The 27,761-nt window shown below is 38.8% G+C and overlaps 1 protein-coding gene across 3 annotated transcripts in view; it reads right to left on the bottom strand.

Moving 5' to 3' along the window:
• The window catches only part of c8orf34.L (chromosome 8 open reading frame 34 L homeolog), a 128,970-nt gene that overhangs the window by 55,639 nt on the left and 45,570 nt on the right, over positions 1–27,761 (bottom strand). For 2 of the 3 annotated variants that reach the window (XM_018268073.2, XM_041566488.1), the window contains exons 4-8: positions 26,206–26,334; positions 25,642–25,670; positions 24,584–24,756; positions 12,547–12,713; positions 1,299–1,434 (exon numbers count right to left, since the gene is read on the bottom strand). In XM_018268073.2, coding sequence (XP_018123562.1) covers positions 1,299–1,434; positions 12,547–12,713; positions 24,584–24,756; positions 25,642–25,670; positions 26,206–26,334 — 634 coding nt within the window. The remainder of the gene's footprint in view (positions 1–1,298; positions 1,435–12,546; positions 12,714–24,583; positions 24,757–25,641; positions 25,671–26,205; positions 26,335–27,761) is intronic. The other variant, XM_041566487.1, reaches the window with a different exon arrangement.

The following is a 27,761-nucleotide window of genomic DNA, read 5'->3' as shown; positions in this document are numbered from 1 at the left end:
ATTTCCCACATAAGCAAAACCTTTCTGATCCAATGCTATGGTATCTCTGCATATAATCAATGTGCTATAATTGGAATGTGTTGTGTTTTACTATTGACAATTCAATAAGCAAGTATTAAACATCAAGAACACATACTAATATAATACTATAAGAATACAGTCAGCGGGTCTGGCCAGGATATCTGTCCCTATTGCACACGGGGGGGGGGCATCAGGCAACCAATAATCAGGGCCACATCTCCCTTTGCGTCTTAATCAGCTTCTCTATTGCTTTCATGTGGGTAAACACATTTTAAAACACCTAACACTTGTGACTGCATTCTAAATTATCTTCCCCAATCAGACACACCTTTAAGGGCTCTTACTGATGAGTGGTTGAAGCTGTGCTCCCCTGCGTTCCGTTTTTCTGTGTTCAGCCGCAGGGGAGCGCAGGAATAGACGCATTTACACAGGCGCGTGTAGGCGCCGAACGCAGGAAAAATACAGCATGTTGCATCTCAACCTGCGTTGCCTGTGTGAGTACAGCCCCATTGAAAAAAGCTAAATGCGTCTATTCCTGCGCTCCCCTGTGGCTGAATGCAGAAAAATGGAACGCAGGGGAGTGCAGCTTCAACTGCTCGTCAGTAAGAGCCCTTAGCATTTGTCATTTCATTATTGATGTTACTTCAGCTCTATTTTTCCTCTCCACTATTTAGGCTAAATAGTTAAAGCAGAATACAATTTTATTTCTTTTTACCCATCTACAAAGTGCAGAAATTCCCTGTATTGAATTAAGTACTAGTGCTTTTGCAGCAAAAAAATGCTAATTGAAGCTTTTCCAAGACTTACAATTTCCAGTAATGCCACATGGAGGCACTTGCCATTTAAGGCAATGGGAGCTGTAGGAGACAATTTTCAGCACTTTTTACCCAGAGTGCCAAATGTGCCATCAGCCCAAGGGAATGCATTTTTTTATTTTTCTTCTGTCTTCAAAGAAAATACTTTTGTTATAGTTACATATTCTGCTGCCCCCTGTGAGATTATCAAATAAATAGTAATGGTTTAGTTGTATTTTCAGTTCAACTGATTCAAATTGTGGTTTTGCAAATCTTCTACAGCCGGTCAAACATTCTTCATGTCAGGACAGACTAGAGACCCACATGCACTAAGCCCCTACCCAGAACTGGGTGTTCCTGATTAAAAGCTATAGTTTGCTCTTTGGTACTAACAAACCTTATTCCTCTTAGACTAGAAAGACCCAAAAGATATTTCCTGTTTGAATGATCTCTGATTTGCCTTTGCTTATCCACACGTTTTACCTTGCACACCTTGAGCAGATGTTTAATGTGACTTTTGCTTGAGGCTCTGTAGTATATGTGCTTCTTCCTTGGCTGAATTTACTTCCAGACGGCATCAGGCTGGTTACTCCTTCCATGCGAAGATCGTCAAGGTCCTCTGAAAATAAAAAAAAGTGTCAAAACTTTTTATGTTAAGTAAAAAAAAAATGCCATACAGCATGTTGTGCCACATTCTTCATGGGTTTCATTGCAAAGCAGCAACATGGTGTTACATTATTCTAAAATCCAAGGTGCAGTAGTCAAGGATTTCCTAGGATCTGGAAGGATGGTTTTGCCTTCTGGCCTTTCAGTAATAGCGATTAAAGAAATGGCTACTAAGGTACTGCTCTCTTTTAGTACTGCAGTTTAGTAGCTGATAGTTCTCAGAGTTCTGTTAACAGTTGCTAAAACCCTAGATGAATCCAAAGAAAGAGACAGATACAATATTTAGTTGTTAGTGTTTTTCTTTGGAGTCTAGAAGGCAGTTTTGGTTGCGCATATTATCTTCTTGTCTGCTACAAAGGTTCTAACTAGAAAGAAGGGACTAGCACAAACAAAATCATCTCCCAACTGTAAACATGACAACAAAGGCAGGATTCTGTAGTGCTAGCAACCTAAAGCCCTATCGTTTATCAACTACAACTCCCAGCACTCCTAGTTCCTGGATATTGGAGGAAGGCTGGGAGTTGTATTAGCATCATCCACTGGGGTTCAGGTTGCCCATGCCTGCATTAAAAGCAAGATTAGAGATGGGAAAGTATTAAAACTTGGAAAACAAGGTTGACAAAAGCAAATGCCAATGATATACAATCAAAAACACATTTTATTTCTAGGGCTTCAGGACAACCAGGTATTAAAAGACATATATAATCATGGTAACACATGGGGGAACTGGGTTTAGGGGCATTAACATTCAATTGAATTAACATTCAAAAATGTAAAAGGTCAATACAAACATTGAACATATTTCACAAGCATGATGCCGGTGATAAGGGGCCCTCAGCATCAACATAATTATTCTCCCTGCTATGAGAGGTGTTAATGGGTGAGGTTGGGTTAAAAAACTGGTTATGTTTTTAGAAAGAACATCTTAGGGCTATTTATGACCCTAGCAATAACTGCACATTACAAATGCATGAAGTTAATTCCAGGGTTCCCACTTTGGGCTGCGGCAATAGGCACAACAGACTTGTCCCTAAAGCATAATATGATCAGCACCAGAAATGACACAACCCTTCTCTGAAAATTTTGACGGCTAATGCGTTTGATGATAATAAAACGTTCAAGTTCAGCTGTGAACCTTTTAACGTATTGTCCGCAATTGCGCCAAGCATTGTAATTATGCTGGAATTGTGGCGGAAAATGAAGAAATGATGCATTAAGGGTAAATTGAGCAAAATTGCACAAACTCAGTAGACATGCAATGATAGTAATACAACAATAAGTAATTTTGGTTTTAAAAGGAAATGATTAAACCCCAGATTCAGTCTCCCCTGTCACGTCTAATAGGATTCTAAGTAAGCTGTGAGTACATGTAGTTATGATTATTAAATGAAATCAGGGAAAATTCTTATAAGGCTAAAATGATATAAATATTTATCATTCCTCAAAACTTCCAAAGTCTCTGTGAAGTCTTCGTTTTCCCAGTATATAAGATATGCCCTGGCCCCGTGCCCTCCACTGCTATATGAAAGTCCCCTAACCACATCACCTTGGTAACCTACCACCATGCATCCTGAGTGCCCACTTCTCAGCGCTGCTAAAAAAGAACTCTTTTGGCAAGCCCATTTTCCCATGCTGCTCGATCAATTGAAATGACCTGGCTTTTTGACAGACTCTGTTTCATTATAAAAGGCAGAGAGACTTCTTTAAAACCTGACAATTCCACTACCTACCATTTGCACCAGAGAGAAAGAAAGGAGAGAACACTGCTAGTCTTAATGCTTTGTCGCCTTTTCTCGCACGCACTGATCCCTCGGGCCCGTTTGTGTTTGCTGCTGGCTACATATAATTTATAATGTAATGTTTTTCTTGTTTGTCTCCGCAGAAGGCTTTCTTCCATGGCGTATGGAAACAAGCACACACAAGGAATAGCATTTCCACAATGATAAGTAAATATATGCCTTGCTGTAGGTAATAAAGATGCAAATTTGGGGGCTAAGGTTTCCTGTGTTAAATAGAGTGTGACAGCAGAAGAAAAGTAACCCAGAAACTCCGACACATTAGCAGAGAGGGGAAAGTATGGGTGCTGCTTGGCTACTGCATTACTGATCAGTACTTCACCCAAGCATAGGCCCTTGCCAATTAGCTTTATTCATACTGTATTTCATTGCTCCTTACTCTGATATAATGCAAAGTCTCAATATTCAGATTATATTTCTACAGAACTTGTAGTGGGTTGCCATGTTAATACAAAGGATATGGGAATGACATTTTGTATAGGGTCCTAATTGTGTTGCATCAGTGAATAAAATTTAACCCTAAAACTAATCCCACACGGGCTGATTCTTGGCCTGCAGAAAGAAGAAAGTCACTCCCTAAATCAATATCAGGCCTCTAGTTCGTGTCCACAAGTGCATGCTGGTCTTGTTTGAATATATATAGATATATATATACTGTATATGGAAACGCACTCCAAGATCAGTGAAACATTATTCTTTATTCATACTTGTCTATCCAACGATTCAGCCCTAGTTAGAGCCTTTTTCAAGGACAAAATACAAGTGTACAAGTGACTTGCCCTTCCCATTTCAAAAAATGGCGCCAACAGAACATCATACATGTCCAAACCAAACATCATTATATATATTATCATATATATTTAGCTACCTAAGCATTGCCCTCCTAAAACTGCCACCCTAGTCATAGGCCATTGGGTGCACATATATAAATACAGCCCTGTTGATGGTAAAACGATCATATCGGGTTTATTTGATGTTTACTTTTGTTTATAGATTTATGGGGAAAAAAGTAATGATGGAAAAAAAACCCTTTTCCTGAAAATCCCAGGTCTCAAGCATTCCGGATAACAGATCACATTTCTGTATTAGCAGTTACAGTATCTCCTCAGCAATACTGCGATGCTATGGGCACCATTTTATACCAGTTTTCATTTGTTACAATCCAAATCAGAACCTGAATTGATGTTCTTTGATGACTAAACTGAAATGTGAAGGCCTTTTCGCTCCAACCTACCAACAGTAAAGGCCTCAATGTAAATCATTAACTAAGACCCTTATAAACTAAGCATTAACACGTTTCTCCTTGTTTAAACTGCACAAAAACATAACTTAAGCTTTTTGAAAAGTAAACGTAATTTCAAGCAACTTTGCAATATACATCATTTAAAAATTATGCAGACTTTTCATGATTTTTAATGGTTTCTGACAGTTCCCCAAGCCTAGCCCCCTGCTCTCCTGCTGATCTGTCTGACTACTTTGCTGAGCTGGCTGACTGCTGTTACTTTGTATCAACATCCATCTGTCCTTAGACTGCATCCTCCAAACCCCACAATTCTCTGCACATGTGATTTCAATAAGGAATAGAACATCACAGTGCAATGCATTGTGGGTTATGTAGTCCCTGCATGATGTCTGTAAGCTGTGGAGAAGTTGTTACAATTTGTAACATCAGTGTTTAGTCCCTCCATCCCTGCCAGGATTTCAAATGATGCAGAAAGAGAAGAACTGTTAAACAGCTGGATTTCAGCATAGAAAATGGCATTTATTCATACTCTTTGAGGAAACAGTTAACTGTGATGGATATCTATGGGGGTTTTGTGTTATGTGGGCTTCTTGATCAAATGTTGGTTTGGAAGCTGGAGTTCCCTTTTAAGGCAGGTTTTATTTGAAATTTACAATGAATTTCTGCAATTCTCCGACTTTTTCAGTTCTGGTGTAATGACCCTTACATACCCCTGTACCCCTTATTCCCCCCTGTTCTTTTCCTGTCCCAACTTAAACTACTGTATATTATTTCTAGAAATCTTAAAATAGAATTTAGAATTTACAAATTCATAGTAGTGAACTTTTTTTGCATATTTTTCTTTGTTTTTGGCACACTTTTTCACATGCCTGTAATGAAAGGCTTTTTTTTTTATAAAACACCATCTAGAATTATTTAAAAAGTTAAATCCAATTAGTGTATTGTGAAGCTGCCATGGTCCCTTCTGGTTTTATCCTCAGAACAATCTGAGACCAGCAATGGCACTAAGCTCTTACTTTGTCTGCAACAGATTAAAGGCAGAATGGGGAAGAATCCCTAAAATGATTAATCCATTTACCATTTGCAGAATCACACACATACATATTAGAATAAAAGGACTAACCCTGGTACCACTAGATGCTGTTGGGTAAACCACCTCCTGTTTGTTCCATTGTATTCAGCCCACACAAGCCCACACACACTGGAACACTGAATGCAAAGTTTAACCCAGTTAGGTTCTTCTTCATAAGGAAAATTCCCATACCACATTTCTGTCAATTTATAAACCAAGAAACAAATTTAAAGATATTTGTAATTTTACCAGTTAATTGAACTAGACTAGACTGCTATTGATTTTCATCGGCTGCTTCCAAACTGAGAAAAGACCACAGTGCCCTCTAGTGGAACATCTTTACATTTCAGCTCACTGAACACCGGACTACACAGGGAAGGTGTAAAACTGCAGTTGTGAAGTCGCAGTAACTGCAAGTGATGACGCAGACATGACATTTTAGTATGCAGCTCATGACCCCAGTTGCCAAAAAACGATTGCTCTGTGTGAGGCTACAATTGTATTGTCATTATTACTTTATTTCCATGTCTTTCAATTTAGCCTCTTTGTTATTCATATTTTATTCTCTCACCCATGACCAGAAAATTGTAGAGCAGGCACTTGAGTGTTGTTAACACACAACGCGTAAGGCTGTATTCCGTCAATTTCAGCGCATGCGCAGTTGTCGCAAACCGGCAAATTGCTCCAACTGGACATGTGCCGCCACGCCGGTCTCGTTCTCAGATGACCGAAGACCCGGAAGATGGCTGCCGTGAACTCCGATCCCTGAATCTGCACCGAGGGGTAAGTAAAAAGTTAGGGGCATTTGCCCGTTGTAGCAGCTAGGCTGGGGGGGGAGGAGTAAGGGGGGTCTATGAGGGGTAGGGGGTAGGGTTTTTTTAATAAGGGGTTTGTTTCTACTTTAACACCTGCCTTACAACAATGGAGTTGGAATTGGTTACTTAAAGCCGGGAGTCCATTACATTTAATGCATGACAAGCAAGAAAGGGTCATGCCAGGGAACATGTGCCAACCCTGCATACACAGACACAGCAAAGGCTGCCCGAGCATGCTGAAAAGCTGATGGGTGCTGCCAGGGCTACTGGGTGGGGAATTTTATTAAAGGGGCGATGATATAGAATGGCTAATTCTAAGCAGCTTTTCAATTGGTCTTCATTGTTAATTTTTTCTAACAGTTTTTTAATGATTTGCCTTTTCTCTTCTCTGACATTTTCCAGCTTTCAAATGGGGGGTCACTGACCCCATCTAAAAAACAAATGTTCTCTAAGGCTACAAATGTATTGTTATTGCTACTTTTTTATTACTTGTTTCTATTCAGGCCTCTCCTATTCATATTCCAGTTTCTAATTCAAATCAATGCATGGTTGCTAATGGTGAGCTGCTGAATAAAAATAACTCAAAACCCACAAATAATGAAAGATTAAAACCAATTACAAATTGTCTCAGAGGATTCCTTTCTACATCATACTAAAAGTTAATTTAAAGATGAACAACCCACTTTAGACTCCTTCAAAAGGCTCCTTCATTGCATTGTGGGACTTGTAGTTCCTTAACAGCTGGAGAGCCAAGGTTGCAGATCCCGAATGAAAATCCCACATTGTTTTAAAGGAAAAGCCTGGCTGAAACTATAAAATGCCATTAATGCAATTTATTGCTGTACACATATGGGAACTATTATCCAGAATTTAAGGGACCTGGGATTTTCCGGATAAGGGATCCTTCTGTAATTTGGATGTCCATACCTAACATTTTCTAAAAATCATGTAAACATTAATTAAACCCAATAGGACTGTTTTGCCTCCAATAAGGGCTAATTACCTTAGTTGGGATCATGTACAAGGTACTGTTTTCTCATTACAGAGAAAAATGAAATCATTTAAAAAAATGTAATTATTTGAGTAAAATGGAGTCTACAGGAGATGGCGTTCCCGCAATTCAGAGTTTCTGGATAATGGGTTTACGGATTAAGGATCCCATACCTGTAATATAACATGCAATATCAGGTAATAGCATTCTGATTGGGTTGCTTCTAATTTGTAAAAGCTCAATGAACTGAGCTCTAAGTGGGACATTCACTAAGATTCGTAGTTGCGCCACGCATAACTTCGCCGCACTTCGCCAGGCATAAGTTTCGCCAGCGCTTCGCAAATTCACTAAAATCCAAAGTTGCGCTCAGGGGTAGCGTAAGGTTGTGAAGTTGCGCTAGCGTTGGTTAATTTGCATACGGCACCAAATTCAAATTTCAATGGAGGAATATGTAGCAGCACTACAAATGGCTGGGAAACCTTCAAAACATCAAATGAAATTTTTATTTTGCCCTACACATGTGCCCACTGTATAGTTAAGTTGCCATGAGTTAGGAAATGTGGGGGGGGAAGGAAGGGAGACCCAAAAAAAATTTCGATCTTTTTCAGCCTATCACCCATAATATAGAAAAAACGCCAGCGTTTTTTGGGACTTAGAAAAAAATGTAACTTTTTTTTGAAGAAATCCCTATCTACTCTATTGCGCTTCGCCTGGTCTGAGGTGGCGAAGGAAGTCTAGCGTAAAAGGTGGCGTTCAGAACAATGCACGCGTTAGTGAATTTGCGTAGTTACGTCCGTTGCGCAAATTCGCCAAGCGTAAGTGAATAGTGAATTTGCCCGTAAGTCTTTCCTCATCATTTATGAGTTCCTATGTTGCATACACATAAAGAAAAGTATTATTGCAATGCACTGTTCCTCCACGAGAGAGAGCAAATCTACTTTCATTCAACTGCTAAGCAGCTTCTATTTTCCAAAGACATTTGCAAAAGAAATTGCATGATATGGTCTACAGTATATATTAATTAGAAAACATTGTTATATTAAAGGTAGATTTATGGCCATGCGGGTGAGTTCAGAGGCACTCTGCAGGTTAAGCAGAAAGCATCTACCTTTACAGAAAGTGTAAATATTTTAGTTAGTCTCCTATTACTGGTGCACAACACCTTGTGTTACTCCTGAATTAAACAGCTAGAGCAGCATTCTCTGGTTAGTTTGTTTTTCTTACATATCCACCAAAATTGGTTTCATTTATCCAATTATAAGGACAAAGGTTAAACAAAACCAGCAGGCAGAATAAATATATCAGTGGAAAGTGAAAGGGTAGCTCATGGCACCTTGTGTCAATCATAAGAGAAGGAAGACTAGAGACTGAGCACACAAAGGTGGCAGATGATACGGGGACTGAACCGGAGAAGTGGCCTTTGGGATTAAGGTTTTCTGGAAATGCCACGCAGCTTATCAGGTTCTTCCTCGCTCCTTGCCAAAGGGACAAATCAGCAGTTCGTCTGTCAACCAGCTATTGTGATTAGCATCAATGAATCAATCACTGAAAATAGCAAGTGCTTAACAGACTGCTGTGAGCTGCTTGATATTAAATCAATACACATATTAAATATTTAAGTACTGAATCAATAGCCATGAAAACCCTCAGAGATATAAATAGCAAGCAATGACAATGTTTATTATCTGTGAATTATAGGATTCACAGAGTTATGGCTGCTGATGAGTGTTATCATAAAAAAAAGCTGACCACATCCCCTATTTAAAGGGCCACAGTTTAATGCTGTACTGTGCTTAATGCTATCATGGTCAGCACCCTAAATTCAGAACCAATGCTAAGCACCCTGTTCTTGGCTCTTGCTTCCGCCTTCAAACAGCCGCCTTTCACCTCGGGAGGAGCCCTTGGCTAATCGGATGCCACCAGGTCTTATTAAGAGAGGTGCCAAGCGAAAGGCTCTGAGGTCTTTGGGCAGAAGGTCGCGGTACAAGGCGTAGGCAGAAAGCGTAGTCAAATCAGGCCGGATCGGGGCAGGCAGAGTACAAACGAAGTCAGGCAGGCAAGGGTCAAACCAGGAGATCAATCAGAAGGGATACGGAATAAGCGGCATCGGTTACCAGGCAGGGTCAGGATACAGAAGTCAGAATTGTCCAAAAACTGGCAGGCGTCACAACAGAAAACAGATCACAGAAGCTATACAGCACAGAGGCACCAGGAAATTCACAAGGAACAAATCCTATAACGGACAGTGAGAAAATCTAAAGCTATCTAATTTAAATACATTTAAATTTCACACCATTTTGCGCTGATGTAATCATGCCAGCGCCAATGCGCCTACAACAACGGGGAGTGCGCACCGCGCATGCCCTAAGGCAGAAGATTAATCAGCAGGCCCTGGCCCGCTCACACCCCCTGCTCCCACGGTAGTTCTGCCACTGATCAGTATAGTTTCTGTTTCCCACTGGCCACACCCTAATAGCAGTAGACCATACCCCTTTTTCATTAAAGGGGACTGATCGCGAAAATGAATTGTCAATTTAATATAAGCTTCCTCATGCTGAAGTAAGAAACTTTCTAAACACCTACAATCAATTAAAGATTCTGCATTGTTTCTGAAATAATCAAGTTTATATTCACTATTCCTCTCTCAGCAGCTGTTTCTCTTCATTCTGGCTTCATACAGCAGTTGGGTGTCAGATATTCATTGACAGTTAGATCCAATATATCTTATAGGTGGCCATCTTTTGTCTAGAAGCAGGGCCGCTCCTGCCGTGAGCCAAGATAAGACCCTTGCCTCAGGCGGCAGTGAGCGGCCAGTTACAAAGGGCTGCAAATTGCCTCTTGTAACTTTAAGAACCAAATTTCCGGGGTTTAACCGGGAAATTCGGCTCTGCTAGTGCAGAGAGTGTAATTGCGCTCACTAGCAATGTCCCCTTTTGACCTGCTCCAATGCTGATTTTTAAGCGTGGAGCGGGAGAGTGGGGGCAGCCTCTGGGCTGCTGCTTTAGGCGCTGCCTAGAAGATGTATTCGAGGTCACTCTAATAATATCACGAGACATCATGTCTCTCTACATGCAGGATTTGTGCAAAAGGCAGTTATTTTGTTAGATTTTGTTTGTACTGGAATCAGGTATTTAAGTGACCTCTAATACATCTTCTAAGCAAAAGGAGCCCCCCCTATAAGATATATTGGATCATTCATCTGACACCCAACTGCTGCATGAAGAGGGAATTAGGAGAAACAGATGCTGAGAGAGGAATAGCGAAGATAAACTTGATTATTTCAGAAATGGTACAACATTTTTAATTTATTGTATTTAGAAAGTTTCTTATATCAGTAAGCTGAAGCTTATATCAAATTTTTATTTTCGCGATGGTTCTCCTTTAAGCCAAACCTACTTTTTTCTAAAGGGTTTTTATACTACAAAAGGACTATGAAAAGAGATACAGAGAGCTGAGTCAACAAGTCTACAACTCCAGATATCGGTCGAGGAAGTCCGTTGGAGGGCCCCATACACTGGCTAACAAGCTGCCAACTTGGTCTGTCAGCATTGAGGTGCATGGCCACCTTAAGAGACACACCCAGAGATTGTGTGTAAACCAACACCCCTGTCCCACCCAGAAGAATAGCATGTGAGGTGCATTGTGCCAGAATGCAAATCTCAGAAAGTCAGTATTTTTATCTTGGGCATAGAGAGAGTTTATTATACATTACAGTGCTCCCTGGTCTCATTATTAATGATTTAAAAGGCTGAGAACGCTAACAGAACTGTAAATCTTCACTGTTTATCCAAGTACTCTTTAGAAAACACAATTAATGTTTAATACCAGTCATATATATGAAGCAGGTAGAAATTATTTATGGATACGCAATTTAACATGCCCTTATTAGACTCTAAAAGCTGCTTATTATAAAACGGGCTTAGAGCATAGTAGTAAATGATGTACAAGGCAATGAATGCCAGCCTCTGCTTAAACAAAACCACAGGCACCAAAACATTTTTTTTTGGTAGCCACTTCCCATTGTCATGAGAGGATAGCGATAATCTCTCCCTATATTTGATCCCATGTGCGATTAATAAAAAAAAATGGTCCCAGAGTCTCTGCTGAGTTAGAAGCAGAAGAAACAGCAAAGTTCTTTTTACTGACACTAAGGGGTCTATTTATAATTTTTTGAGGTCGAGGGAACAAAAATGGAGAAAAAAAAGCAAAACAGCATGCAACTTTTGTCTTGAACGCTAACTTATTTAGTAAAAAACGCAATATAATATTTCCACCTGTGTTTTTCTCAAAAAAAGTTGCACACCAGCAAAAATCACATTGTTCCATTCACTTTAATGAGGCTAAAAAAAAACAAATGTTTTAATGAACTGGGAACATAAATAAATGAAGCTGTTGGAGACTATTCCCACTGACATCTATTGAACCTCATCAGCTTTTACTTGCCAAGCTTTTTCTGACGAATTGTCATATATTTCTGTGTTTAATAAATTTCAGCTATTCAAGGTTCTGAAGAATATTCTTGAATATTTTTGCATTTTTTTCTCAAATCATGGAAAAAACATCGTCAATTTTTAATAAATTATTCAGGGAATGGATAACGTGCTGCCAATTCTGATGCCAAAAATCTCCATGAAATAATCATCAGGTCCTTTTAGACTTCAGATCACTTTTATGCCTATAGGACTCACCAAAGTTTCTCTCCCCACTGTGGATAGTTCTCACCTTGACTGGACAGTGAAATGTTACTTTTCTTTAATATATATTAAATATTATTATTCTTTGGTTTGTCCCTTGTCTATTTATTTCTTCGGACTGCTATTCAAACCACTCCCTGATAACAGCCATCCATTTAAATTCTCTCTTCTAAACTTATCAAATGCAGAACGGTGTGGACTACTTTAACGTTCATCTTGCAGATATAATTTTTCTTACAACTCAAGGCTGCCTATGACCCAAGCATGCAAGTTAATGTATTACTCTGCTTGGAAGAGACAAGGCCACCTTAAGTTACAGGCATCCGCTACAAGAATCATAGAACACACGACCCGTTGTTGGACTTTGGGGACACTATCCCAGCAGCTTAACACAAGTATCTCTTGCTGAACTCCCTGGTCACACCATAAATAAGTAAGGGACCTTATAAATTACCAAGCAGTTCCATTGCATCATCCTCATTATCAATGTCTTCTTCTGTGACCGAGGCAGGAGTGCTGTGCACGGAGTCGAATGAGTCTTGCGAGAGCATTGCTGCCAGTAGTTTCTTGTGCTGCTGTTGCTGCTGCTTCAGACCTTTGTTCTTTGGCTCCATCTTCAAACTGCAGAAATAAATAACTATGAGTAGCTCGCCCGGGAAAACACAATTAAATGAAACAACTCATACAGGTTTGAAAAATTCCATAACGCTACATGCTGGCCGCCAGCAGAAAGCAATCTTCTCTCTCCACCGCCACAAGGTTTAGGTACATCATTACTTAAAGTAACAGGGAAGGAAGGGCAATGTGTCTAGGACACAGGGAAACACAGTGTTCCACATTCTTCTTGCGGCTGCTTAGAAAAAATGACAGTAGAAGTCATCGGACTGCATCTTGGACTAAGACATAGCAAGTTCAGTCTATTAAAACTTTGTTGTATGAGTCAACTTAAACTTACATTGAACTTTGGTTCTGGTATATTTTATTAATGATCTTTAAATGCACAATTTCTCCTATTTCCTTTCTAGTGGATAGGGTAGGTAAGGGACAGTCTTTCTCCTTAGCGTAAACCTACAGAAGAAATAGTTACTTTATTCAAAACTCACAAAGAATAAAACTGCAAAGACTGCAAACTTTTCAAAATATAACTCTCTATGTCATATTTAAAGGATGAAGGTTGATTGGCTCCTTTAAATCCTGCAGGCCACAATAAAGACCTATTATTCTGGCCAAAAAACAGGTCAAAACTGTCAGTCAATTTGGACCATTTTCTAAGTTGGTGTTGTATCAGCCCAAGAATTTTGTGAGTAGACTTTTCAGTCTGATTTTATTTAAACTGCAAAAATATAAACTGGCAGATGGTCAGCCCTAAAAGGTTATTGTCCAGACACACTGGAAGGCTCTAACCAGTGGTCCAGTCTTTCAGCCAGAAGTTTAAAGAAAGAATCAGTGATCCAGCTATTCAGCTAGATTTGGTATTCTTTTGGTACTGAACACCCTACATGCATGTTAATTGTTTGTTTCTCGAAAACACAGCCCACTATCGATCCTAAATGAAGCTCACATGTCTATACTATCTCAAAAACACTTGTCAGACCCTTGACCACTGCAGTCAGCTCCATCTGGTTTGTAAGCTATGGCCCCGCAGAAGCAGCCAGTCAAAATAAGCCCATCCGTGCTCTCAGGAATGAAGTCCTAGGACTTGTCTTCAGCCATGTGCCTTCCGCACACCTCAGGGCAGAGCAAACATCATGGCTTTTAGTATACCAGTCTATTGATCTCAATAGTTCCTATTGGAAAATTGCAACACAGGACAGTTACTGTTTTATTATAACACAAGCAAATTGTCAAATGTCCGTGCTTCTGCAATTCATCAAACCAGCAAAATCACATGTTTCAATATGGTCTAAATTATATAGCTTTGGTGCCATTTGTTATGGAACGCCTGGTGATGAATCGGTATTGCTCATATCACTGGAAGTGCCATAATTGACAAGGAAGAAATATAGGAATTTATGCAGAACGTTCCCTGTGGCAGCAGATCTGATGAAACTAGCAGTGCGTCAAGGGGAATCAAGCAATAGCGTCTATTTATCAAGTTAATGATGTGGCTTATTTAAAATAATCGAGTGCATGCACTCTGGACACTTTACTTCTGCTTGTCAGGTGGAATTAGCCAGAGATAATGACATTATCTGCTGATTAGAGCATACACTGTACAGTACTGTATTACCTGATACAAGGCCAGGCACATAGGCAACACATTGACTACATATAATTCTTAATAACTCATTTGTCATCCTAGATGCTTGCTTTGGAGCACATTGAAATCCCCTGAACATAGTTAAAACAGCTCATTATTTTGTGGGTGTTATGTAGTAACATGGGCAAGGTTTGACCCAGTCCAGTAACCCACAAGCAAACTGAAAACTCCTATGTCAATATCTGCAATAGGCCAGGTTAGGATTTCACTGGCTAAGCTGGCAAATCACCAGCTAGGGCCGGTGCCGATATTAAAAAATTTCCAGCCCACAACCCAACCCAAATGCCAGGACTATTGGTACAAAAATATTGCAACCCTATGTGTAAATTAAAAATCAAATGTAAATATCTCCATTACAGGCAGCTTTTATTAAAGCTCTGAGCACTATTGGGGGGGGGCCAGAAGTTTAATGGCGGTGTGGACATGGCATAAAAAGTAATGGTCAATACACACCTGCTAAAAAGACCTGCTATGTTGGTGTCTTCGTCAATAGGAACCTTCTGGTTCATTGTATCTGTCAGGTTACTGACTGGCAGTAAAAGCTTTAAGAAATAAATAGTATTCTGGGAAATGTTTGGCACTTTACATTTGGCACTTGGATTAGGAAAGGAGTGCTAATGATTTCTTCATAGAATACAGTATATAGCAAAATATATGTAAAATGACATACAATAAGGGATGAAACTAAATCTAGTCAGTGAAGAAAATATAACATGCCTTAGCCTAGAATTATAGCTAACAAATACAATCTCAGCTCTTTCTTTGCATCTGAACCCACCACCAATCTCAATAAGGGTTTAGAAATATACAAACTGTAACGTGCCAAAAGTGATGACAGACTTAATAAAACATTCATTGCAACACCCCAGGGTACTAGACACACTGAAAGTGAGAGACTGATTAAGTTGCTCTGTGTAATCAAAGGCTGGACAGAAGGCTCTGATCCAATCAAACCAACAGAGAATCTCCTCGGCATAAAAGAGAAAGCTATAAACAGGTTTTCTATTGATCCAGACTGGGTGCAGAGGAGTTTTAATCCTTGAATAAATAAAAAAAACAGCACGATCATAGTTATTTCCTTTCTTATTCTTTCTGCCTTTTGTTCAGCTATAGCCTTAAACAATGTTTCACCAATCTGATGAAATCTCAATAACACTAGAGAGGGGTCACTTAGGGCTGCAAGAGCAGTTGCAGCAAATTTCAGTTGCACATAAACCCCATTCATTAAAAGTACAAGTCTTAACATGCACTTGTGTAGTTGCACTGGTGTGTGTGTGTGTGTGTGTGTATATATATATATATATATATATATATATATATATATATATATATATATATATATATATATATATATATATATATATATATATATATATATATATATATATATATATATATATATACAGTGGTGTGAAAAACTATTTGCCCCCTTCCTGATTTCTTATTCTTTTGCATGTTTGTCACACAAAATGTTTCTGATCATCAAACACATTTAGCTATTAGTCAAAGATAACACAAGTAAACACAAAATGCAGTTTTTAAATGAGGGTTTTTATTATTTAGGGAGAAAAGAAATCCAAACCTGTGTGAAAAAGTAATTGCCCCCTGAACCTAATAACTGGTTGGGCCACCCTTAGCAGCAATAACTGCAATCAAGCGTTTGCGATAACTTGCAACGAGTCTTTTACAGCGCTCTGGAGGAATTTTGGTACACTCATCTTTGCAGAATTGATGTACCGTATATACTCGAGTATAAGCCGAGTTTTTCAGCACCAAAAATGAGCTGAAAAAATCTACATCAGCTTATACTCGGGTCAGATAAAAATTACCTAGCTCAGGGGTGCCCAGGATATCCCGGTAATGTTACTGATGGACAGCGACCTGCCAGCTGCTGCGCACATATATGGAACACATTCCCTGCATATTTTAACACACCTCCCACTTGTGCGCGTCTACACAGCGTTCCTTATGTTCTCGTCATTTCCCAGGCACTTGCGTGCCACGTCAGTGCGCGTAGTCCCTCATTAGTTGCGTAACGAACGTCTGGGAATGCTCGCTTGCAAGAGCAGAGGAGTTGCCGGTGATCTGGAACTGCGGGCTGTGTTATGATAAGTCGGGAACTTGCGTGCCGCGTCAGTGCGCAAGAGCAGAGGAGTTGATCTGGAACTGCGCGATGTGTTTTGACAAGTCGGGACGCGTGCTGCGTCAGAGCGTATACCCTCAGTAGTGACTTGATGAAAGTCTGGGAATGCTGGCCTGCTCTTGTAGAGGGTAAGTGGCACTGTAATGTGACAAGTACTTTTTGACGCTTTATTTATATGGACAGCGTACACCCGCTTCAGCACCAGCAGCACTCACATTTCTGGTGCTTCTTAGATAGCCTGGTTTTTCCTAACTACATTTTACTTCTGGCAGTCCGTGCATTACTCTGCCTTGGTGACATGTCAGACTCCACCTCTCCCCCTCGTGTACCGACTACACTCCTGCAGGGGGAGAGGGACAGAGAGGCAGACAGGGGCAAAGTGTGACTGCAGGCATACAGCACAAAATCACCTTGCCTTGCCTAAAATTACTCCCGTTTCTTATTGAGCTGGGGGTGTTCTGAAGCAGCTGTGGTCCGTGTAATGAGCCAGGAGGTGGACATATTGGCAGAGCTGCCCCTTTTTAGCCAGACTTTGTCCAGTAGTTTATGCCCCAGGTGGCTATAGGAATGCTTAGTAATCACAGCGCATATTAGGGTTTAATACAGCTCTGTAGGGGGGCACATTGACTCGGTCAGTGCATGTTGTTTTTGCAAAATTGCCAGCAAATTGCCAGCAAATCTTCTGTGCTGCCCACATATCCTGTTCCAATCACCCCCCTCCTGTCTTCCCTCCTCAGCCATCAGCCTGGTTTAGGAGCTGAGGTCTGAAGTGGTGTGACTGCAAACTTCACTGATCCTGGAGCCTCCAATTGAACCCCTTGTTGCAGCATCACAGAAGGTGGCACAGGTACTGACTTTTGGTCCTAACTAAACTAGGCTTATACTCGAGTCAATAAGATTTTCCAGTTTTTGTAGGTAAAATTAGGGACCTCGGCTTATACTCGGGTCGGCTTATACTCGAGTATATACGGTAATTCAGCTTTATTTGAGGGTTTTCTAGCATGAACCGCCTTTTTAAGGTCATGCCACAACATCTCAATAGGATTCAGGTCAGGACTTTGACTAGGCCACTCCAAAGTCTTCATTTTGTTTTTCTTCAGCCATTCAGAGGTGGATTTGCTGGTGTGTTTTGGGTCATTGTCCTGCTGCAGCACCCAAGATCGCTTAAGCTTGAGTTGACGAACAGATGGCCGGACATTCTCCTTCAGGATTTTTTGGTAGACAGTAGAATTCATGGTTCCATCTATCACAGCAAGTCTTCCAGGTCCTGAAGCAGCAAAACAACCCCAGACCATCACACTACCACCACCATATTTTACTGTTGGTATGATGTTCTTTTTCTGAAATGCTGTGTTACTTTTACGCCAGATGTAACTGGACGCGCACCTTCCAAAAAGTTCAACTTTTATCTCATCGGTCCACAAGGTATTTTCCCAAAAGTCTTGGCAATCATTGAGATGTTTTTTAGCAAAATTGAGACGAGCCTTAATGTTCTTTTTGCTTAAAAGTGGTTTGCGCCTTGGAAATCTGCCATGCAGGCCGTTTTTGCCCAGTCTCTTTCTTATGGTGGAGTCGTGAACACTGACCTTAATTGAGGCAAGTGAGGCTTGCAGTTCTTTAGATGTTGTCCTGGGGTCTTTTGTGGCCTCTTGGATGAGTTGTCTCTGCGCTCTTGGGGTAATTTTGGTTGGCCGGCCACTCCTGGGAAGGTTCACCACTGTTCCATGTTTTTGCCATTTGTGGATAATGGCTCTCACTGTGGTTCGCTGGCGTCCCAAAGCTTTAGAAATGGCTTTATAACCTTTTAAATTGAACTCAGGTGTGATAAACCACAGTTAAGTTATTTTTTAACAAGGGGGGCAATCACTTTTTCACACAGGCCCATGTAGATTAGATTTGGAGTTTTTTTTCTCCCTTAATAACGTAAACCTTCATTTAAAAACTGCATTTTGTGTTCAATTATGTTATCTTTGACTAATAGTTAACGGTTTTTGATGAGCAGAAACATTTAAGTGTGACAAACATGCAAAAGAATAAGAAATCAGGAAGGGGGCAAATAGTTTTTCACACCACTATATATATATATATATATATATATATATATATATATATATATATATATATATATATATATATATATATATATATATATATATATATATATATATATATATATATATATATATATATTACACAAAAGCAATTATATCCTTAAAAACAGTAAGTTCTGATGTCATCTGTTATAAATTGAGTTCTGATGTCATTTCTGTCCCATGACTCACTGAAATTGATGTATTATAATAAATAAGGTACCACCAGTTGCAAAATATGAGGATATTAGAAGTTACCTAGGAGTTCCATGACCAGGACTTCAGCCTCGTGTTTTTATATGGTCATGAAACTCCTCTGTAACTTATAATATCCTTATATTTTACAAGAGGGGGTACTTTATTCACTATATATATATATATATATATATATATATATATATATATATATAATCCTCTCCAAAAGAATATATATATATATATATATGCTACAATATGGGGGACAAACTAGCTTTTGCAATCAAAATTGCAGTTTGCTCATTGCAGTTGTTGTTATAATGACTCCTATGATTTATACATTGGATTAAAAAGCAAAAATAGAAGACGAATAAAAGATATAGAAAGTAGACAGTACAGGCAAAACAAAAGAAGGAACGAAACAGAGCACAGAAGAGAATGTAGGGAAGAAATGAGAAGAGTTGCGTCAAGAGGTTTAGAAAATTGGTAATGGAAAAAAAGGGTAGAAAAAGTGAAGAATAAAGGGGGAGGAGCGAGGGGGCTAGGGAGAAAAAGGTCAAGCAGAATAGAGAATAAAAACAAAAGAAGAGATAGGGGGGACAATGCGAGAGAGAGAGAGGGTAGTAAAAAGTTGGAGGTGAAGAAAGAATAATAGGTGAATAAAATTGGGAGATGCATTAGGAGACATGATGGAAAGAAAAACACAAAAGGGCATAGAAGGAAAGAAGAGAGAAAATTATAGGAAAAAGAGAAGGAAATTGGTAATATGGTTCTCACTGAAAAACCCTGATAAACTAGCAATTAGATATTAGAAGTTATCTCCATGCTGTCAGTGTAGTAGAGATATTGTGCTTCATACTACATGTTCATGGAGCTGATAATATCATACAAATATGTCTATGTTGCACTTGGCAGGCAAGGGGGCCAATAATATGCTTTGGAGAGCTACATCTGGCCCACAGACCTCCAGTTTGACAAAGTGTTGACAACATTCTATCAGTCAAGTACAGCCTTAGAGGTTAATTTCACTGACTGACAGATCAAGGTGATTATCAATCATACTCTAGAATTAATCATCAAGTGCTTCATCATCTAAATCCTGTTGATGCATTCTGAAGATCTTAGCTTGGAATATTAATGTCTATATCTCTTTGATACATACAGCAAAGCACTAATAAGAAGATGCACACATGTTGGCCATAATTAATGATTTGGATGTACTGCCCATTACTTATATCTGCTGGTGCAGGCACAACTTGTAATGTATATATACAGGAAGAGTCATAATGCAAAGGTGCAAGGGGCCTAAGGTATTTAAGGTCTTAGACACAGGGATTTTACTTCTGGCATTTCTATATTTCTATATTTGTTGACAAGATGTCTACAGGTGGCAGATATGGTCATTGTTCCCTATGGGCTGTACACATAGAATGACTTTGGCTTGTAATGGATGTATTTATATCATGCAACTCCTTTTGTATTTCATAGCTATTTTGCCTGTGTTGCATACTAATTGTAATTGTTTTTGATTATCACCACTAGCCTGAGCTGTCAGAGCCAGGAGAAGTTCCTAGAGATTTCCTATGCATGATATTTACAGGCTTTGCCAAAATGTTGACATTAATAAAGCTGTATAGTAAATTTCAGGGGAAATATAGAGTATGCCACAGGAATCCTTAAACAAAATCAGGTTTCAGCTACAGACACACTTATTCAAATAGACACATTTAGCTCCGTAACCACATAAAGGCTCTTTTTCTTCACAAAGACAAATCCAGCTCTTACGTTCCACCACAACCCAGAATGTAATAATGTAATAATCATATTAGGCTTCCACAGCTCAATGACAAACCATATGTAGGGCCGGAGGTGAAAACTTAAGCACTTGTGCAACTACCTAGAGACATACTATTGACATATACTCATTATCAGTGAGGAAGACAGGGTATAAAAAAAAAAAAAAGGTCAAACAATAGTGTATATAAATCCCTCACTTCAGAAACCCTCAGGAGTGGCTGGTCACACTATCTCTAAGCACCATTTGGTCTAGCAATTATCATCCATTTTGTCTGGTAGGACATATGATTATGGTAATTGTAGACATGTAGAATACATCATTAACCACATTATGAGGCTATTTATCACAAAGACGATGCTGCTCCACTGGTACTACAGGGTATGAGACACTGGTGGTGCCCTAATGCATTGAAATGTCATAGACAGCAGGTATCAACCGGAACCTGTTACTTCCATTAAAGGGAAATATACTGTTTATGTACTTTTTCTAAATAAACTTAACTGCTGCCCATAAAGGTATGGGATCTGTTATCTAGAAAGCTCCAAATTACGGTATGGCCATCTCCCATATATTCCATTTTATCCAAATCCAAAATTTTAAAAAGTATTTAATTTTTATCTATAATAATAAAACAATACCTTGTACTTGATCCAAATTAAAATATAATTAAAGGAGTTCTGTTATGATTTTTATGATGTCTTTTTTTATTTCCAAATTACACTCTACAAATGTCATTCCTGAACCAGTAAGTGTATTTTTTTTTAGTTGTAATATTGGTGTGAAGGCAGTTATCTCAGGTCATTTGCCTGGTCATGTGCTTTCAGAAAGAGCTTTCTGGCAGGCTGCTGTTTCTCCTACTCAATGTATCTGAATGTGTCCCAGTGGGACCTGGATTTTTCTTAAGAGTGCTATTCTGTTCTTAGATCTACCAGGCAGCTTGTGCTAGGGAGCTGATCTGGTTACCTTCCCATTGTTCTGTTGTTAGGCTGCTGGGGGGGGAGGGGTGATATCACTCCAACTTGCAGTACACCAGTAAAAAGTGACTGACGTTTATCAGAACACAAGTCACATGACTGGGGGCAGCTGGGAAACTGACAATATGTGTAGCCCCATGCCAGATTTCAAAATTAAATATAAATAAATCTGTTTGCTCTTTTGAGAAACATATTTCAGTGCAGAATTCTGCTGGAGCAGCACTATTAACAGAAGTGTGTTATCCCTTTAATCCTTACTGGAGGCAAAGCCAGTCTATTGGGTTTATTTAATGTTTACATGATTTTCTATTAGACTTAAGATATGGAGATCCAAATTACAGAAAGATCCGTTATCTGGAAGACCAGAGGTCCCAAGCGTTCTTTATAACAGGTCCCATACCTGTATTACTTTAACCAACACAGTAGTTGAGTTTCTCTCCTGGTTAAATATTCACATATACTTTAGTCTTCTGAACGAGCCATCAATATCCAAAAATCACTGTACAAGTACATAAAGGTAATTATATTAATTCACAAAATTTACAGGATTAATGGAGAAAATGCAGCTGGATGCCCCTAGAAAAATAAATGATCACTTACGGTTAAAATCATAACGTATAATGGGTTTGTACCCATGCGACTCACAAAGAACTGCATAATACAGTCTCATCTCATACATTAATATGATCAGTCGCTAAAAGGATGCGCTATAAATATTTCATGATGTTTGGTATTTTGTTTTGTTTTTCAGACTGTGCTTCGTCTTCTCGCCCTGGTGGAATTAATGCGGTTGTTAAAAGAAATTTCCCATTATATCTTCAGTACAATCTTTGATTAAAACAGATAGGCGAAGGCTGTCTTCTGGTGCCAAGTTTTAATTAAGCTGGATGCAAAATCTGGACGCCTTCCTTCTTATCATTATGCTAGCGGGCCAGATCGAGCTTTGTGTTAATGACGCAATATATTTGTTTGCTTCTTTTTCAAACAATACATATTTTGCAAAGCCTTAATGTCACCGCTACCCTACTTGGATTTGTACATTGTGCTCATTCATCTATGCTTCTATTATGGGAGATATGTGTATATCCATTATCTGGATACCTGATATCCAGAAAGATCCAAAATACAGGAAGGTCATTCTAATATTTATAAATGGTTTCCTTTTTCTTTGTAATAATAATAAAACAGTACCTTGTCCTTGATGGTAACTAAGCTGCATGAAATCTATATTAAATGTATTTTATGTTTAAATTACTTTTAGCAGACTCTTTACCTAAATAGCTATGGAGATCCAAATTATGGAAAAGACCCTTATCCAGAAATCCCCAGTTTCCAAGCATAACCAGATCCTGTACAGACATGGGACCTGTTATACAGAATGCTAGGGGCAAGGAGTTATCTGAATTAGGGGTCTTTCCCCAATAATATTCATTGTTTACCAAAAAATTATTTAAACATGAAATAAACCCAATGCAATTATGAATAATGATTCATAATATCTTAGCTGAGGTCAAGTACAAGATACTGTAAGAAATTGAATGATTTGATTAAAATAGAGTCTATGGGGTAAATTTATCAAAGAGTGAAGTTAATAGTGAAGTTCCGCCACTAGAGTGAAATTCCGCCACTCTCCATTCATTTCTATGGGATTTTTATAGGCGTATTTATCAAAGGGTGAACTGTCACTTTCACCCATTGATAAATACGCCTTTTAAAATCCCATAGAAATAAATTGAGAGCTGCAGAATTTCACTCTAGTGGCGGAACTTCACTCTTTGATAAATGTACCCCTATGGGAGATGGCCATCCTCTAATTTGGAGCTTCCTGAATAATGGGTTTCCGGATAACAAATCCCACACCTGTATTACTTTGTCCCTGTTTTCCAAGGATGCATGTCTTATGCACAGGGTGTCAAACAAATGCAGGGTACATTTTATTTGTTGGACAAAACACTTTAGATAAAATACCACTCTGTAATGACAGATACTCTTCATTAATCAGGCTAAGGAGATCTACAGAATATGTTGCTTCACTGCACAAAACAAAAAATTGACTATTAATTGCCTATTAATGTATAAATTCTTCTCATATATTTATATAATTACATATATTTCCTATTAGCATAGCTATGCAAAATGGCTATGATGTTAAGCAAATGTCAACTCTTATGTTAGTTGCTTAATAGTCATCAGAAAATGATTTAATTATAGTATTCCATTCTATTCAAACCAAACCAATCGCTCCTCAATAAAATTCAATCTATTTGTAGAAGCTGTTTTTCTTCTATGTGTCTTTTATTAAACACAGATAATTTAATAACATTTGCTTCAAGCCTGGTAACCCATAAAAACCAATGAGATTTTTGCAATGTTGCCAGCAAATTGGGTTAATATTGGTAACTATACTTGGAGCACATTATTACATTAGGGGGCCGATTCACAAAGGTTTGAATATCGAGGTTTAATTAACGAATATCGAAGTCGAAGGATTTTAGAGCAAATAGTGCGATCGAACAATCGAAGGATTATTCCTTCGATCGAACGATAAAATCCTTCGAATCGAACGATAAAATCCTTCGAATCGAACGATTCTAAGGATTTAAATCCAACGATCGAAGGAATATCCTTCGATCAAAAAATCTTCCCCATAGGCTAACATTGAGTTCGGTAGCTTTTAGATGGCGAACTAGGGGGTCGAAGTTTTTTCTTAAAGAGACAGTACTTCGACTATCGAATAGTCGAACGATTTTTAGTTCGAATCCTTTGATTCGAAGTCGTAGTCGTAGTCGAAGGTCGTAGTAGCCCATTCGATGGTCGAAGTAGCCCAAAAAACACTTTGAAATTCGAAGTTTTTTTTACTTCAAATCCTTCACTCGAAGTTAGTGAATCGGCCCCTAAACCTCTTGTGTATATTATTCATTTATAAAGTCTATTGCTTTCTTCTTTTTTACAATATGTAGAGAAAACTGATCATAAATAATCATTACATGGAATATCAACAGAGATTCACAGCAGTATATCTTCTACCTACCTTCCTGCTGGGCTGCAGCTGCCTTCATCTCCTTCCCGTTGTTCACCTTTTGTTCTTGGGATTGGAGGCTGGATCATTTCAGCAGCCAATGGGTCTGGGTCATTGTCTTCACGCCCAACCCATTCTCCAATTACACAAGGTTTTAATAAGGATGAGTTAAAGGCCCTTGTGTCCTAGATAAAGAATAAATAATGGATCTTTTTAGTTATTTCAGTGATTTCAGGGCTTTCAGAAGATTTGGGGTTCATAAAAAATAAAAGTTGAATGAATGTCACATTCTGTATCTTATGGCAGACTAAACTTAAAGAACCTTCAACAACAGAAAGGGCCACAATAAATGGATAATACTTACGGTAAGCTGGCCATAGATGCATAGATCCGATCATTCGAATCCTCGAACGATCAGACTTATCGGACTTACCCATCTCCCTGCCACTAACCATTCAGATCAAATAAAGTAGTAAAAGAACAGATCAGCCGATGTTCTGGCCCTACAGCAATCGTACGAAAGTTATGTCCGACAAAAGCTAGTGACAGTCTCCCACTGAAGATCGGCAACACATGCAGAGAAATTATCAGCAGCCGACAGAAATTTTCTAATCTGTCCGATCGACTGAACAACCGATCAGCAGGGCACAACAGATGTCGGTACACTATCCGAAAATCGCACGAATCGAGGATTCGTACGATCGGATCTTTGCATCTATGGCCAGCTTTAGCCTGGGCTTCATTAATTCTAATGTTAGGGATATGAGGGAGATTTAATTAAATACATTTGATTACTCACTATACATATAACTGCTGAAATTCACTATTCATTTTCAAAACATAACTGTTAAATAATATCCCTCCCAAAACAGGATGTATAAAATTCTGGTGCGATCAAGATGAAGATTGAAATAAGAAACATGGTTTCTTATCGATCCACTTCAGCAGAACAAGTTCCACTGTGACACAATATTTAAGCATAATTTGGGCAGCGGCATGTGTGGGTAAGTGGTTGGGTAGCTTACAAAAAATCCCACTGGTTACATTTAAGAAGAGTTTAGCAATGTTACCTGTTCAAGTTCATCTGAGACAGCAATACCTATGAACAAAGGGATAAAATACACATAATATGAAATTACAATTTAAATAAAAGTATATGGCAGATATACTGTATACACAATGCTATATATTAACTATATATGAATGAGGTGGTTGGCAGTAAATTAAAGAGTCCACAAAAGGAAACCAAGGAAACCGCAGCTAAAATACACACTGTACATAACATTTTGCAACATTGCCATTAGGAGAAAGAGGTGATGTTTCAAGTGCAAACCATAAGTCTACTGTAAATCACAAAGCTTTACACTAAGGACTTCTTTTATGAGACCATAGTACATAAAGTTGCAAATCTTGGACTACAGCAAATTTTGTTGCAAATAAACGGTTGTCTTCTATGTATGGAAGTACATCTCCAGAACTGAGCTTCACAGACTACCAGGTACGTACGTATGTTCAACACAAGCCTTATTAATTTAACTTAATGTGTTGAACAAGGGGGGGTATACACTTCTGTTAGAGATTTTATGATAGCCAGGGGGAAAGGAATGTGTAAAAGAAAGACCATTGATACTCACTGCGAGATAGGTTCTCCAATGCTTTGCCCAGCTTTTTACTTTCTTGAAGGATGTGGTTTAACTCATCAAAATCATGGCTTTCAGGTTTTGTTCGCCAGTCCCAGTTAGGGTGCTCAAATGACCTGGCCACTAAAATAATTGAAATTATTTTGCAATTATATTGTGTCAAAAATAAAACAGGCAGATACATAAATAGATACATAAATCCAAAAGGATTGTTTTTCCCTCCAATAAGGATTAATTATATCTTAGTTGGGATCAAGTACAAAGTGCTGTTTTATTATTACAGAGGAAAAAGGAAATCATTTTTTTTAAATCGAATTTTAAATTGTTTGCTTAAATGGGGTCTATGGGAGATGCCTTCCTGTTATTCGGAGCATTCTGGATAACTGGTTTCTGGATAACGCATCCTATATCTGCACTGATTTCTTGATCACTTCTATTTAATCTCATATTTTCATGCTATATATATTTTTTTTTTCCTCTGCATTTTAATCTAATTTAAACTTGCTTACTTTCCCGAACACTGTTTGCTAAAGAAACAAATTTACCAGCATTTAGCAGTGTTCTCACACTGTGTTCTCTTCTATAAATATTTCATCAAGCGTATAAGCCGGCAACATGATAATCACAGTGGAAACATCTCTACTGCATAACTAATTCATCTGCAGGAAGTTTCAAGTCGGAGCCAAGTGGCAGAATGTGGCTTGCAGGATTCCAGGAACTGAAAATAAAACTCTATGGTTAAGGTAAAGGTAGAGTCTGTGTCCTGGCACTGGTGCACTGCAGCACCGATTCATTATTACTGTGTTTCATGTGCAATATAGTGTCAGTAGAGGCTGCCATGTTTAGATGATCACTATGGGAAGGTACAGGTCCTAGCAATGACTGGATAAAATGGTTCAAGTTTATTTTCCAATGGTGTGTGTCCACCATGTTAACGGAGAAAGTTAAAATCAAACTTTTCTCTGCTCTAAGTAATAACAGTCTTTGCTTTGTCCAGTGGTAGAGAGTATAAAGCCAGTGACAGACATAGTGGACCTCGGCCTGCAGAGAAAAGCTCCTCAGCTGCCTGATGTACCTGTACCCGGATACATTACCTCAGTGTGGGTGCAGGCAGATGACAGTTTGCCTGCACCCGGGAAGAGGCCATGTATCCGGGTGCATGCACATCAAGCAGCGGAGGAGCAGATTTTCATCCTGCATTTCTCTGAGGCTGAGGTCCACTATGTCTGGCAACGTACCTGCCAACATTTTGGGAAAAAATGTGCCGTGCTTATTTTTTTGACCACACCCATTTTTATGGTCACACCCCCTAATTACCATGTTCATTCTACAAAATTTGGCAGGTTATGAGTTTGAACATATTTCTGTGTTTTTTTTCTCCAGTTATTACAGTTTTGCTAATGAAGGTGAATTGCCCTGTGAGTCTAACGTTTCCCAAGGGACCTCGTTATCTAAATTGTTACAATTACTTAGCTTATCTCAAAATTGTTACAAAGTATCTTAATTGCACCTGTTATCTGCTCTGGGCTCTCTGCCAAAAGCCAATTAAT

The sequence above is a fragment of the Xenopus laevis genome, chromosome 6L (genome assembly GCF_017654675.1).
Source record: "Xenopus laevis strain J_2021 chromosome 6L, Xenopus_laevis_v10.1, whole genome shotgun sequence".
Lineage (NCBI taxonomy): Eukaryota > Metazoa > Chordata > Amphibia > Anura > Pipidae > Xenopus > Xenopus laevis.
Note: the sequence above shows the minus strand (reverse complement) of the source record. Positions and strands in the feature narration are given on the sequence as shown.